Source organism: Anas acuta, chromosome 4 (genome assembly GCF_963932015.1).
Source record: "Anas acuta chromosome 4, bAnaAcu1.1, whole genome shotgun sequence".
Taxonomy (NCBI): domain Eukaryota; kingdom Metazoa; phylum Chordata; class Aves; order Anseriformes; family Anatidae; genus Anas; species Anas acuta.
The window spans coordinates 64,608,671-64,622,989 of NC_088982.1; the positions used below are offsets into that span (position 1 = coordinate 64,608,671).

The following is a 14,319-nucleotide window of genomic DNA, read 5'->3' on the forward strand; positions in this document are numbered from 1 at the left end:
GCGAAGGGGGCAATTATTACAGAGAACTAAATACTTTTAATTCAAGCCAAATGAGCTAGGCTAGTTACAGCTTAACAAATCAGAATGTTTAATACACTGAAAACAATAATTAACCTTCCATCATTTATGAAAAATATTGTGTATGTTCCCCAGAATGGCAAAATTAGCAAAAAGAGCATTGGGAAAGTGTGTACTAGACTAATTTGCTTACTTATAAATTTTGAAAACAAAAAAATGAGCAAAACCAAACCAACAACCAAAAAAAAAAGAAAAAACCACCAAATCACGTGATGCCACTGAAAAGGAGAAAGAGAGAGCTCACTGGGCTGTTACACAAACCTTAGAGTGTTTGAATTGTTTACACGTTCAATACAAAGGACGTGTACAGTTTTTCTTTTCTTTCCCTTTATTCCTCTCCCCTACTTGAGCTCTACCTAACTACTTTTCACACAGCAATACTTTCCAAGTAGATCATTCCAACCACATTAAAACATCTACACTGGAATTTTCTACCGAGTGACACTTAGATTTCTTAACATGTGAAATGCCTAGAATTCGCCTAACAATTTTGGATTGTATTCCATGCAACTTTGCTGTGGTTTTGTGACTTACGTAATGTGTTATGATGTATGTCACAATTCTGATCAAAAAAATGCCACTCAGGGTGAATGTACAGTCAACAGTGCTACAGTCAGTACTTCAGTCTTCAAGAGTTTAAGTATGCTTACGACTGACTGGTTTGGGGAAAAAAAAAGGAAAAAAAAAAAAAGCTAAGATCTTAATTTAAAATCTCCTTTAAAACTAGAAAAGGAAAAGCCTCAAGTCTGTTGATGGCTAGAGAGCACTGGCATTAATACCTCACGTCTATAAACTCTGACACGCATGTCTTTAACCAGGAGCCCGATGTCTACGTTAGAAGCAAGCTTTCCTATGAGACCATTGTAAGAATTCACCTTAGAATACAGAAATGTGCAGCTAACAACGTGTAACACGTAGTTCGAGATTTCTGAATGCTGCACAATTTTTGTTGTAATCTACTTAACTAACGTGCTGGCTGCAAAAAAATGCAATAGTTTAGCTTCTACTATATCTTGTGTTTTTTTTGGCTATGTCAATCAAGGCAGGTCTCCAAGGGCCTCTAGTTGTGAGCCTCTAGCTTGATGTTAACTTGCAATTACATCCATACACATGCACTAAGGTAACAAGATTATAGAGAAATTTTACAATGCACTTTTCATTAATCTCATGCATCTTTTCCCTACCCCCTCTCCTAAAATAATGGTGGAATTCCATGATTTCACAGGGAAGACTGTGCATGGAAACAACGAATAAAGATTGGAAAAAAATTAAAGGTGTAGAAGAAAACTTAAAACAAGTGCAGTCATGATTAAGCTGTTACTGGGACTGTAACAAAAGTTTACTTATCATTAAACACATTCATATTGTTGAAGCAGATGTCACATTCTTAACCAACTATTTGAGATTATGCTGCAACATCAAGCAATTTCTCATCTTGATTAGCAGATAAGCAGTGCTGCAAACAGATAATAAATCAATTCATTTTACATACCCTTTGTCCTTTGCATGAACATCTGCACCGTGCTGAAGCAGCAGTTGGACTATTCGTACTCTGTTATAGCCTGCTGCTAGGTGTAAAGGCGTCGACTGCAAAGGAAAACAAAACAAGATGAAGAACAGGAGACACAAATATTTCTGCACTTCACTTCCTACCATTTCATACTCTGTTTCTCTTACATATTTGATCAGGGTTGGTTACACTTTCCTTCTGCAATTAGCCATGTCAAGAAATACAAAGCACACGCACACTCCTCCTGTTGTCAAACCAAACCCCTTCCTGGAGGTGGGGAAGAATCTGTGTATCACTTAAGGCAGTAACAAATTTATCAGATGAAGTTATTTAAAATGATAGCCCAACTTTGCTCCTTTTTTTCTTTAACCCTATGTGTTTGTTTTTTATTATTTTTCAATGCTATAAGTTATTTATACCTTTTTTCAAACAGTTTCACGAACAAATGTATGCAGTTCAGGCTGCATACTCACAGGTTACAAAACCGCCTGTATGCAAGTCTTGTTGCAGTAAGCGCACAAGAATCAGACTGCAGAACAAAACTAATGCCCTTATGCCCTAGCAGGAATGTTTGTCTTCAGCTCTGCACCACGCAAGTGTAAGTACCTTGTTGGTGTTCTGTGCTATGCTATAATAAGACACGCACAGAGCAAACTGCATGCAGTTTGCAGTTTCCTGCAGAACACATCCTCAGCAGTAATGCCCTAATGGCATACCTAGTGACAAAAGAATAATAACTAGCGCCTTTCTCCATAGCTAATTAGTATTAGCAACAGTAATAAAAACGACAAGGAAAATTCCCCTCAAATTTCAGTTATTTTAAAAGCTTTTTATAACAAAGCAGATTTTGTGTGCTGTCTCCGTCTGAAGGAACTTATTTCTTCCACGACTGGCTGATAGTTTGCTCCTTCCCAAGGCTGAGAAGCAGAGGAGTTTGAAGGGATCTGTGTTGCTATTTATTCTGTGCCACACAACAAACCATGCGCTGCTACCCCAGTAAAACCCTGTACCTAAAAAAGCTTGAACACACAGCAAGACTTATGTACCTCACAGTATTAAGCCAAGTACAGCTTTACTGCAGGCATTAAGACCTCATTATACAGTACTGCAGGTGAGACATCACATTCTTGCTATTATTAAGGTTTAAAAAAAAAAATCAAGACAAACAGTCTCATCTGTAAGCTGTAAGTGTTATATATTCATAAATGGAATAGATTTCCAGGAATTAATACCCATTTATTAAGGCCATTACTAGGAAGAGACTGAATTACTAGAGTCTCACCACACAGTTTATTATTATAGTCTGGAGCTACTTTGTCCCAGAAACACTACCTACGTGGGCACCTACCAGCTGTCCTGCGTGCAAAGCGATGACACGGGCTGCACTGTCAGCAAGGACTGCACAGGGTGTCTCCAAGAAAGATGTCCAGGTAACTCAGCTTATTTGAGAAAGCAGTTCTGCGATTTTCTATGAGACCCCCCCTTCAGAATTGCCCACACCCTCTGCTTGCTACAGATGGACATCAAAATAAGCAGCTCTAACATTCTTCACCTCTTTGAAGTGTCTCCACAGTTTAAAAAACCACCCCCAGCCAAACCAGCCAAATCTTTAAGTTAATTTGTATTTGTTAGGATCTATTATTCTCTTCCAGAAAGGCTTCTATTACTGCATTAACAATTTGGGATGGTCCAAAAGGTATTAAGTTCTTTCAAATCTGCCCCCGTTATAAAACAGCTGGCTCCTGCACATCATAAATACCAATGAAAACGTGGATAAAGGTTACGCCACTATCGACATTAGAAAAATACTTCGGGTGCTATTTCTTTTGACAATTGCCTTGGTTTGGCTACTAAGTCTGGTTTGCCAACGGAATTAATAACTCAGAAAATCTGAAAATGATCTGAAATGGACTGCTGAGAAGTCAGTCTCTTGAAAGGTCTGATCGCCAAAAGAAAACAGAGAAAATGCTAAATCTTGGAAGGAGATGCAGACCACTGCAGGATCCTTTAACTTCCCCAGGATTAAAGTAGCTGCATCCAGTCTTATCTGCACACCACTTCTGAAACAACGCTGGCAGACCTGCAGGATGCTGCTTTACTCGCATTGAGCGTTATTAACAAGGATGTTCTCAATAAGGATGTGTCAGCTCCGGTATCTTGTTGAGTGATTAAAATTTAAAGATAAAACATGACTGAAGCTGTAACCATGCATTTTGCATTTCTAGGATCATTAGACCTACTTTTACAAAATAACTTCCTTAGAGAAAAACGCCAGAACATTTTTAGCTTGTAGCTGGAAGACTAACAACACAAGCAAAGCAAAGCAATGACATCCCAAATCTTCTGGCAACTTACACCCCAGCCTTTCGGAAACGCAAGCTACTTCCTTCTCCCCGAGCAACATCACACAGGCACCACGGTCTCATCAATAAACCGTGTCTCCCCTAGCACACCAGGAATGATTTAGCTGCAGCCAAACTCCTGATGTTTGGCTTGCTTGCCTTCCATGAAGCTGTGTGCCATGCTGCAGCCGCCTCTCCAACAAAGAGCTAACACTCCCTTCACTCTTAACTGGAGGTGGGGCTGAAATCTCTTCCAGTCAATTTAAGAAACACTGTTGAAGTCAGCGCTGTAGTCAGGTCTAGCGGATCAAAATCCACCAGCCTCTCTTGACAGTTGCTCTTTAGGTTGGTTTGCAGGCTCGTAAAAACGTTGCACTTCCATAGGCTTCAGGAAGGAGGATGCACCTACCTTAGTCATTTTTAAGGACTTTTCCTTTCTCATGAGAAAGAACATTCATTGATATCATATTTAATATATATTATGTTTAATAAAGATTTAGTAATTTAAAATATGAATCCAGTGCTACCAGCTTGCTTACTTAACCACAGGAATTGAGTACCTAAAACCTAATATCATGCTATGTGAACTAGGCATCAGATGGGGATCACTCGTCCTCCCCACCCCAAAAGTGAATGATGTTCATAAAGAGACTAGTGTTTAAAATCAGTGCACTTTTTCTGGAGCACTAGAAAAATACGAACTAGTTATCACTACCAGTATTACTGTATACTGCACCTGTAAGGTATATCAACTCAATAATTAATATTAAGGAAAGAGATTTAATTGAGCTATCAATTAACCCCTCCTCCCATGCCTTGCAGTGCTTGGCAAGAGACTTCCCAACAAGAATCCCTAGCGGGCAGTTACCTTCTAAGACTCATGTTCACAATTACCAAGCCAATCACATTGTCTTGTAATTAAAAAGAGAGCAAATCTACTTTTATCAAGTCAAATAAGACTCTCATGTAAGATGCTCGCATTATTTGAAATTTTTATGGCATCTGTAATTGAGTGCAGGTACCGTGCATTTCAAATAAGATCCCTGTATGCAAAATAGCAAACACAGGCAGCCTGTATACCTACAACTTATATTAAAGCTTTTTTTTTTTTTTTTTTTTTTCCCTGCAGGCTTTTTGAACATGTGTTGTAAAGGCACTTTTAGATTTGAGCAACGTACACACAACGGTTTGATATTCTCATTGAGCCTTCGGTATTTTCACACCGTTTTGTTGCCAACAGCTGATTTAAGGGCCTTATGGTCAAGGTCAGCTACCTTTGGACTTGCTGTCCCCCCTGTATCAAACAGAAGGGGCACCACCAAGCGGCTGTCAGATCTGCAGGCTGCTGAGTTATTTCTACTACAATCAGGACGTTGGTTTCAACAAATCATCCACAGGCAACCTGGGAGCGCTGGCTCTAAGCGCCACCCATATCCCTACCTGTCATGCTAAGGAGTTTTCAGGAGCTCTTAGAGATGGTGACATGCCCACAGCCTCAGAACAAAACATGCATTTTCAGCTTCAGAGTAATTTTGGATTGCCAGTTTTATGGGTAACTTAAAGCTGAAGGATTTTACATAAGGTTCTTACATCGTGTATTACCTGCTTGTTCAATAACAGCTGCCAGAGCTCCCGTAAGAGCTAATAATGCCTGTTCCTGCCTGCTCCTGCTCTCTGCCACTAGAATCTCTACATTACGTTACCTGATAACAATCTTAATTAGCGTGTTCCTCTCATTCCCAAGTTGTCATCCTGAAGGCTATTAAAATCAACAAACAAGAATCTGCTTATATACGTCTTGCCCTGCACCTGATTTACAGTAAGATGGAGTGATTTAAAATTATCATCGCTTAATTTCATCTTCTATGAGAAAAGCGTTTTCACTATAAAAAGGCAATACCATCTACCAGATGTCCCCAAAACCAGCTCTGGTCTTGGCATATAATGGCTGTACCCATGTTCAGAAGGTCCCCAAATGGGCGTTTACCAGTAAGGGTGGTTCTGGACAGACAAACAAGTACAACTTTGGTGATATACCCTCCGATTAGATACCTAAGGACAACCATATGTTTACTGACAACTCTTTTTTAACACCCTTCTGACAAAAGGCATCCAAAAAAAAAAAAAAAAAGAGAAGAGGGGGAAGGAGGAATCAAATAGTGATCACCATAAGCTTTATAGGACTTTCTTACCTTGTCTCTAATCTACCTTCAGGTTTGGTAACTTGGAAAAGGCAGGCATGTAGCAAATCCCCATTAAACTTCTATCAAACACAACGCCGCTATTCAGATCAGACTGCGTGGCCACCACAGAAGAGTAGCAATAAAAATAATATTTCTAGCTTTTGCAGTTTGTCTTACGAGCTCCCTCAAAATGGTGCTTCACCTCCTCTGAACTGGGAGATGGGTAGAAAGGTTTCTAATCGCAGGCTGCACCTTTGTTTCACAGTCTGCATAAAGCTGACTGCTCTGAAGGATGCCCTGAGGCCTGGCAGGATGACTGCCTGAATCAGGCACACTAAGCAAAAACCTTCGTGGCAGGCAAACAACTCTCTCTCTCTTCGCTGGGTTAGAATTTACCATGTATTCTTTCTTTAAAGTCACCACAGTCTGCATCTGCTTCATGCTAATATCTCAGAGACTTTTCTAAAATGAACTGCATCAATCACGGGTGTGCATCAGGAACATATTCTGGATGCAAGCGAAATACCTCCTGTCACTAATTTCCAATCTGATTAATGGGATGAGAAAACAAGTTGCAACAACATCACACTCTAGAAGAGACGTTCCTGAGCTTTTCCAGGATGGCAATGATTGGGGGTTTTCCTTATGGTAAAACGCTCTTCCACACTAGGTACTTTGGGAATAAAAAGTCCTTAACCTCAGCAAGAGAACGATGCTCTTGTTGAGCAAGGAAGGATGTGTGCTTCTGTTTACCAGCCACGTGGCATGTGAGCTTCAGCCATCCAACGTGTCAGATTGTGCAGCTTCCCTGGTCATTTTACGGTGGTACCATGTTCCTCAACGTCGTGGCTGACAGTTAAGTCCTTAAGGACATACATGTAGATGCTGCTCCGGGAAAACAAGTTATGTCAGCCTGCCAACTACAGATAAGCTAGCTACAATGAGTTTAAACTCTGGAGATAAGAAAGCACAAAAATGAAGAAATTAAACTACTTTTATGTTTAAAAAAAAAAAGGATTAAGGAAGACATTTCTCACTCAACTGTGTTTCCAGTGGTGATTTAACTGCTTCATCTTCACAACACAAGCAGTAGTACTAGACTGTTGAACAGAACATAGAAGATTTCATATAGTAAAATTCAGAATACCATTATGTAGAAAATTGTACATGACCACACGAAAATGAACTGAATGGCTCATCAGTTCAGAACCTTCAAATCCCATACTATCTTAATTTAACTCTCCCTTTCTGGCATATAATTTTCTCTTTGAAAAACAGTGACCCACTGCTTTGAGCCGACAGAAGAAGAACAAAGAAAGATGTCCACGTTATAAAGAGCTTATTTTCTGAAACAATACCTTTAGAAATGTATTCAGGTATGTACCACTTGGGCAGGGGTACAAAGCCCAGAGGAGGACAGGTATTATGAATGGCATGCCTTGTGGAGTGCGTATCAGCTACAAAGCACTGCTTTGTGGATCACAGATTCAGAAAACATTCCTCTACATACTCCGGAATGTTATTTTCAGATGAGTGCTGGACACTTCCAGGCCACGTAAATATTGATAAAGTGGATTAAGAAATAACAACACGCAACAAAAGTGCAACAGAAATATTTTTTATTAATCTCTAGTGAGTATTTAAGTATGCTCCTATTTAAATATGTTCCTTCTCAGAGGGCTGTAACCTCCAAGCTACCGATTCCTAAATGTTTCTGTAGTAGATCTGACCTTGGAGGGACAATACAACAAGTTTCTGTCCGTATCTCTGAACTTCGTGGCTTTGTGACAAGACTTGGCATTAGTTCTATGCAGTAACATGGAGGCACTGTTGTACTGCAGGTTTGGAAAAGTACTGACAAGTAAGGGGCGTATTTAAGAGCTTTTTCAATCACAGATTCCTGGGGCTGAGAAGAATTGAAAAGATGAGAAGCGTCATAGTGCACAGGGGTAAATACAAGAAATAACGGGAGTTTCTCTGCCTCTTAGAGGTCAACAGAAGGAAGAAATGGATGCTTTCACTTCACTAGTAAGGAACTCCAGCTAGCGTTGAAACAGCACCACCAAAGAGAAGGTTGGAAGTTGAGGCAAGCAAGGTATTACTTCAGAGAAAAAGAATCAAAGTTAAACCTCAGAGAGCATCATTACCTACACGAAAGATACCAGGACTAAACGAGAGGCCAGAAGAAAATGAGATAGCATGAGACACAAGGCAGCAATCGTGTACAGAATGAACTTAAAAGCTTATTCAGATCCATAAGTAGACATAAAGACATGGATCTCAGCTTCCCAAAGTTTAATTAAGAATCTTCCCTAACACCTCCATACTAAGTTGGTGCCACTACTTTCAGACTGAGCATCCAAAGACCTGACCTAAAAGCAGAGACCAAGCAGGTAATGGTAAAGGGCTGGGAAAAACACTTAAATCTTTGCACGGGATCTACAACCCCAACCTCTGATCATCTGATTTCACAAACAGCAGGTCCTATGAAAGGTGCATTAGTGCTCCTTGATGCCATCATAAATAAGAACTAAAAAGCAAAAGCCCGCAGCTCCTGAATCTGTCCTGTATTTCCATGTATCTGAACCTACCATGCATTTGCTAAACCAGGATGTGTCAGAAAAGCTGAGCAACATTCTTCATAAGCCTGCAGTATTCTCAGAAAACTGTTCCTTAGGAGAATCTGTTCCATTTCTACGTGCAAATGAAGATTTAGCTGGGAACGGAACTGCATTACGAAAAAGAAATTCAGAAGCATCTACAGTGAATCAGCATTTGCAGTTTTCCCAGATCCAGAAGCTCAGCATATATCTCTGGCAGCACCCAGTGACAAAACCCAGCAAAACATGCAGAGAGGATTTTGCAACGGATTATCACAGAAGTAGAGGAGCATACAGCATACGTTTTTTCCTTCTGTGGTAGACGCTGGTAACTGAGGAAATAGTGGCTTGCTGAGCTACAGAAGGATGAAACAACAGTAAAGAACCACTCTCTTCTCCTAAAGGAACACTGCTAATGTTATTTAACGCTGAAGAGAGATGTAAACTCCAAAAGATATGGCAGAGCTCTACCTGGGAATTACTTACAGCATCATTGTATCCAGGATGGCCATTTTTGTTGCTTCTTTTCATCATACAGAATCTGTTAGAAATGTACGTCAAAAAGGGATAACTCTGAGGTGATGTGCTGAGGCGTGACTGGCTACTGCCAAGGTAGAGATAAAAAGAAACTGTCCCTGCAATGTTACTTACTGGAGTCTTTAGAGGTCATTCAAACATCTAGTACTCGAAGGAGCAGCTAGGGAACAAACTCATCCGGGTTGGTGGACCAAACACAAAGGCATGAAGAATTCTGTCATGGCAACAGCTGGAACTTTCTTGTAAATCACACCCTGGAAGATGCGATTTAAGTTTAGTGCACAGGGAAGAACAGGTGCTATTACTTCTGGCCTGAGTTACAGGGCAAGGGTAGCCAAGTTTCTGCGGAGATTTTGGAAGTCTCCCAGTTCCAGTCAGTACAGTTCACAGCCTCAGTCTTCCGCTGGTTTTACTTGGGTGGGCAGCCAAGCTCCACCACAACCGCTCTCTCACTCCACCTCCTCAAAGAGAAAGGGGGAGAAAATGTGATGAAAAGGGCTCAAGGGCTGAGATAAGGATGGGAAGATCATCATGACGGGCAAAACAGACTCAGAGTAGGGAGATTTGAGAAATTTATTGCCTATCACTAACAAGCTAGAGAAGTGAGAAACAAAGGAAAGAAACCAAAAACACCTTTCCCCCATCCACCCTCTTCCACCTTGTGATTATAAACATTTTAGCCTTAAGTTTAGAATATTTTCTGGATTACTAAGAAAGAAAAAACTCTCTGAATGTTACCTTGACTGCTCTCTCTGCTAACATGATATTCAAGCCAGCACTTTGCTCATCTTTATTGAATGTGGGGTGAGAACAAACTCTGTTAAGAACAATACTTGCAAGTTAATTGCATTTCACTTCCACTTCTCAGAGTTTAAAAAAAACACAACTCACATTTTGGAATCAAATTAAAATAAGAAGTCTAAAATAATTCACAAAATTAGGTACAAAAAATGTTCTTTTTTTTGCATTAGTGATTATTCACAAGTTTTTATAATCCAGTCAAGTAGATTTCATTTTTCCTTTGCAGAACTAATACAGCCTTCCAAAATACAGAAAAAAAGAGAATATCTTGTACTTCCTAATATGCTTTGAAATTGAGAAGTTATGGCTATTAGAAATAGAATATTCTAAAGAATTCCATCTGTAAGAAGTATCTTTTATAAGTAGAAGTATATTACATTAATTAGAGGAGACTAAGCAAATAACCTCAATTTTCTTGTCCATCACTGACACACTCCCCATAAATTACAGTGCCTTATTTTGGCATATTTCTTCCCTTTTATTGTTCATCTCCTACCTGCTTCATCAACCAACATAACCATTTCTAAAACCACTGTGTAAATACAACTCTCCTTGCACGTCCGTGTTTGAAGTTCTTTTCACTTAGCATGAAACCCATCACTCTAAATCCATTTAACCTGTGAAGTCAGTGATGGGGTTGTATTAGCTCCTGAGAACTGATGTGCTGAGAGAAAACAGTGAGGCAGCAAGAGCAGGCAACACAAGGGCTTTGGGTAACTTCAATTACTGCCATGTAGACCAGGCCAGTATCACACGTAAATATGCAACAGAGAGGAAATGTTTGCAGGCTATCAGTGACTGCTTTACCAAGGTGGCTGTTTCACTCAGATGGCTAGGACAGCCATCATACAGGGGAAAGGATTGATAAAAATAATGGAGCATGACCACAGTAACCTTCAGAAAGGGAAGCTATGAAAAATTAGGAAGTTTGGTAAATATCAACTAAAAGCCGTAACTAAGACTTAAGTCTTTACAAACAGCAAGAAGACCACTCACAGAAACCATACCAGAAACGGTGCTAATGCAGCTTCTGTTGGGAAGTGCTTGACAAAGTGAAAGAAGCCAGTGTGATTAAACAGCAAATCAAAAGAGATTACTAGAATTAAGAAGGCATTATTCAAAAAGCTGAATTCAGAAGCTAAAGAAAAATCAAAAAGATCACAAAATCCAGCAGATTATAGGTAAAAATACAATTAGGCAGGCAAAGATGATTTGAGCAACATCTAGTGAAAGGAATTCAAACTACTGTTCGTTTGAACTCTCCTTCAAAAAAAACTTCTTCTGACCCACCAGAAGCACAAAAACCTCCAGACAGTCCGGTGGGGGCAAAATGATACTAGGGTAAGAAATGAGAGATCCTACAGGCAAGATATTGTGGAGGAATTAAAGGAATTCTGCATGGCATATGTCTTAGAAGAAACATAGGTAATTGCCACACCAGAGCCCTGGTGAGTAAGCAAGTGCATATTTGGGAGCATGGTGAAGCTTGGAAAAGGATTTATCTGAAACTGAATTAAGCATAAAAGAGGTAACAATACCCACGATGAAAAAAAATCAACAAATTGCTCGGATGGGATTGCATTCACCCAAGATGGCACTGAAGAATTAAATGGGTGAATTACTAGTGGCACACAACCATCACTTAAAATTGTCTTGGTACAGAAAGTTGTAAAAATGATTCCAGTCATTAGAAGATGTTTTTGGGGAACGACAGCCTGTAACAACACTGGCACCTGTACCACAAAAAATACAGTAACAGCTAGAATTAGTGGACAGATGGATAGACACGATAACAAGAGTCAACACAAAAACTGTTAATGGAAGTTCTACCTGATAGATCTTTCTGGAGTTTTCTGAAGTGGTCAATAAGCATCTGCATGCAGATAAACAAACCGATACAGCCCACTTGGGCACTCAACAGGGTTTTAACACAATCCTCACTGATGGTTTTAAGGAAGATGGTGACAGGTCCTGGGACAGATGCCTGATAACGTGCAGAGATGGGAAACGAGGATAAAAGTAAGTTGGTAGGTCTGACAACAGAGGAAGACACAACGTATTGCAATATCATGTTCAAAAGAGAACAATGAGAAAGCAGCATGGTTTACTTCTCAGTAACTCGCAAGATTAAGTACCTCTCAAGAGGGAATTGACACCAAGAATAGAAACGGCATCTACAGCGTTCACTATAGTCAACCACATGCAGAAATCAAACGCATACAGTCCACAGACCGAACCTCCAAATTTCAACTCAAACATTAACTTCAGCAGGCTCTTGGAAGGGAAGGACTCAACTCTCAAACTCCTAATAGAAGAAACATGATCGCTATTCAGTTTCTGGATGCTTGTGAGCAGACAGAGCCAAATCCAGATTGAAGCATTTAGTTAAGGTACATAAAATATTAAATGGCTCTTTCCAAATCTGCCTATCCGACTTGTTTTCTCTAAACAGTAGGTGAATAATAGCAGAAGGCAAGAAGCTGTCCCTTGTGGGAAGCTAATCATCAAGGGGAAATAGTTCAGGAATAAAAAAGAGCACAGCTAATAAATTTGGAGGTTTCCTGAAGAGCACATTGATTAAGACCTAACAAATGAGATTTCCTGGTTTACAGAGACCAATACAGGGAGAATGACTACCAAGTAAGCATTCTCCTTCCAGTTTTCCAGTGTGGAAGTTCTCTTCCTGGACATGATGGACTATACTTTTGATAATATCTGAAGAACACAAGAAGGGATACTCACTGGAATATCTAAAATAATTAAGAAAATGTTTAAGATCTTGTAACAGCAACTTCGAGTAGGTAGATCAATTTTACATGTTATGCAGAAGATATCTTAGGCTAAGCAGGGTATTAAGCAGCACCAGGGATAGAAATGAAGCCAAGTCATTTCTACTTTTACAAATTTAGGGGAGGGATTCTTGTGCTATCCACTTTGACCATGCTTGACTGATTAAGTAAGCTGGGATCACACATAAAAGGGTATAGGAGCATGTCAATATTTCTGACATACATGGCATTTTTCTTCAACCCCCCAGCTCCTAGAGACAACTTCATTACAAGAGAATCTCAATTGCTGTTAAAGTTTCTGGGCTTAATAACTACAAAGTAAAAGCATGTGAAAACATTGACTGACTGACTCAGAATCGGAAAGCAAACCAATTTGCTTTTGAACTGCAGATTTTTTCCTGAAAATGGTTGAGAACAGGCAGAACTCTGAAACATGGGTTGGCAAATCCACTCACCAACAGCAGATTGGAGACGCCCTGGTAAGAGGAGATGTAACTCACCTAGTTTTCATATAATTCATTTTCTGTTTTTTAATCAGCCCTTTGTTTACATGCTGATCAAGCTGACTGTACATACAGAGCAGGAAGCAGAGGAGGCAAGAGAAGGAACCTGTTCCTCCATCCAACAGAGAGTTAGCCCTTATCAGAGAGGTCCCACGGCAGGACCTGAGGGGACATTGTGCTCAATCCTCTCCACTAATTGCACACGCACAGGGTCTTGAGGAGGGGATGCTTCAGACCAAGGCTGCTGGTGCACAGCTCTGCACTGCAGACTTCCTTACAGGTGGATTTCTTACATCTGCTACTCTTTATCCATAAACATGGACAGGGCAGAGCACACGAAACCTGAAATCCTTTATGACATGAAGGAAAGGGCTAAAGCCTCGAATGTATGCAAAAGACGTTTCCTATGCATCAAAAGCATTCATGCAAAGCCCTGCTACCCGTGTTCTGTGTAGGGCCACATACACTTTAAAAACAATTTTTATTAAATAAATGCAGATGTTGTTTCCCCATGGGATCATTGTCCATAGGCTCCCTCACTCACTTGGAGAAATCTCTAAGATTCTAGTTTCAAAGGGATTGGGCAGGGAGAGAAGCTGCAGGAAGAAAAACGATGTAGGTGGGGGGGACTTACATTCTGTGCTGCTTTTTGGTAATGATTTCTGCCTCACGCCCAACAAGTTTGTGAGACAAGCTGTTCACACGTAACACCATGGTAGTCGCTTTTTTTCAAGTGGTTCATACCCAATGTAAACACGAAAAGTCGCTGCAGAGATCAATGCAAATAATACTTTTAAAACATGAAGGATATAGCCTATTTTACAGGGAAATATTTGTCCTGTGCTCAAAAGAGCACAAAATCTCAGATATATGCCCTAGTTGTAAAACAGATGAGCTTTCAGACAGAGCAAGACTGACTGCTTTTAGAGCAACTCCTGAGCGGATGAGTTGGGTTCCCCTACGTAAAGAAGTTTTT

The 14,319-nt window shown here is 40.1% G+C and overlaps 1 protein-coding gene across 2 annotated transcripts in view; it reads right to left on the reverse strand.

Moving 5' to 3' along the window:
• The window catches only part of TNKS (tankyrase), a 101,053-nt gene that overhangs the window by 30,906 nt on the left and 55,828 nt on the right, over window positions 1-14,319 (reverse strand). For both annotated transcript variants that reach the window (XM_068681664.1, XM_068681665.1), the window contains exon 6: window positions 1,571-1,665. In XM_068681664.1, the coding sequence (XP_068537765.1) occupies window positions 1,571-1,665 (95 nt within the window). The remainder of the gene's footprint in view (window positions 1-1,570; window positions 1,666-14,319) is intronic.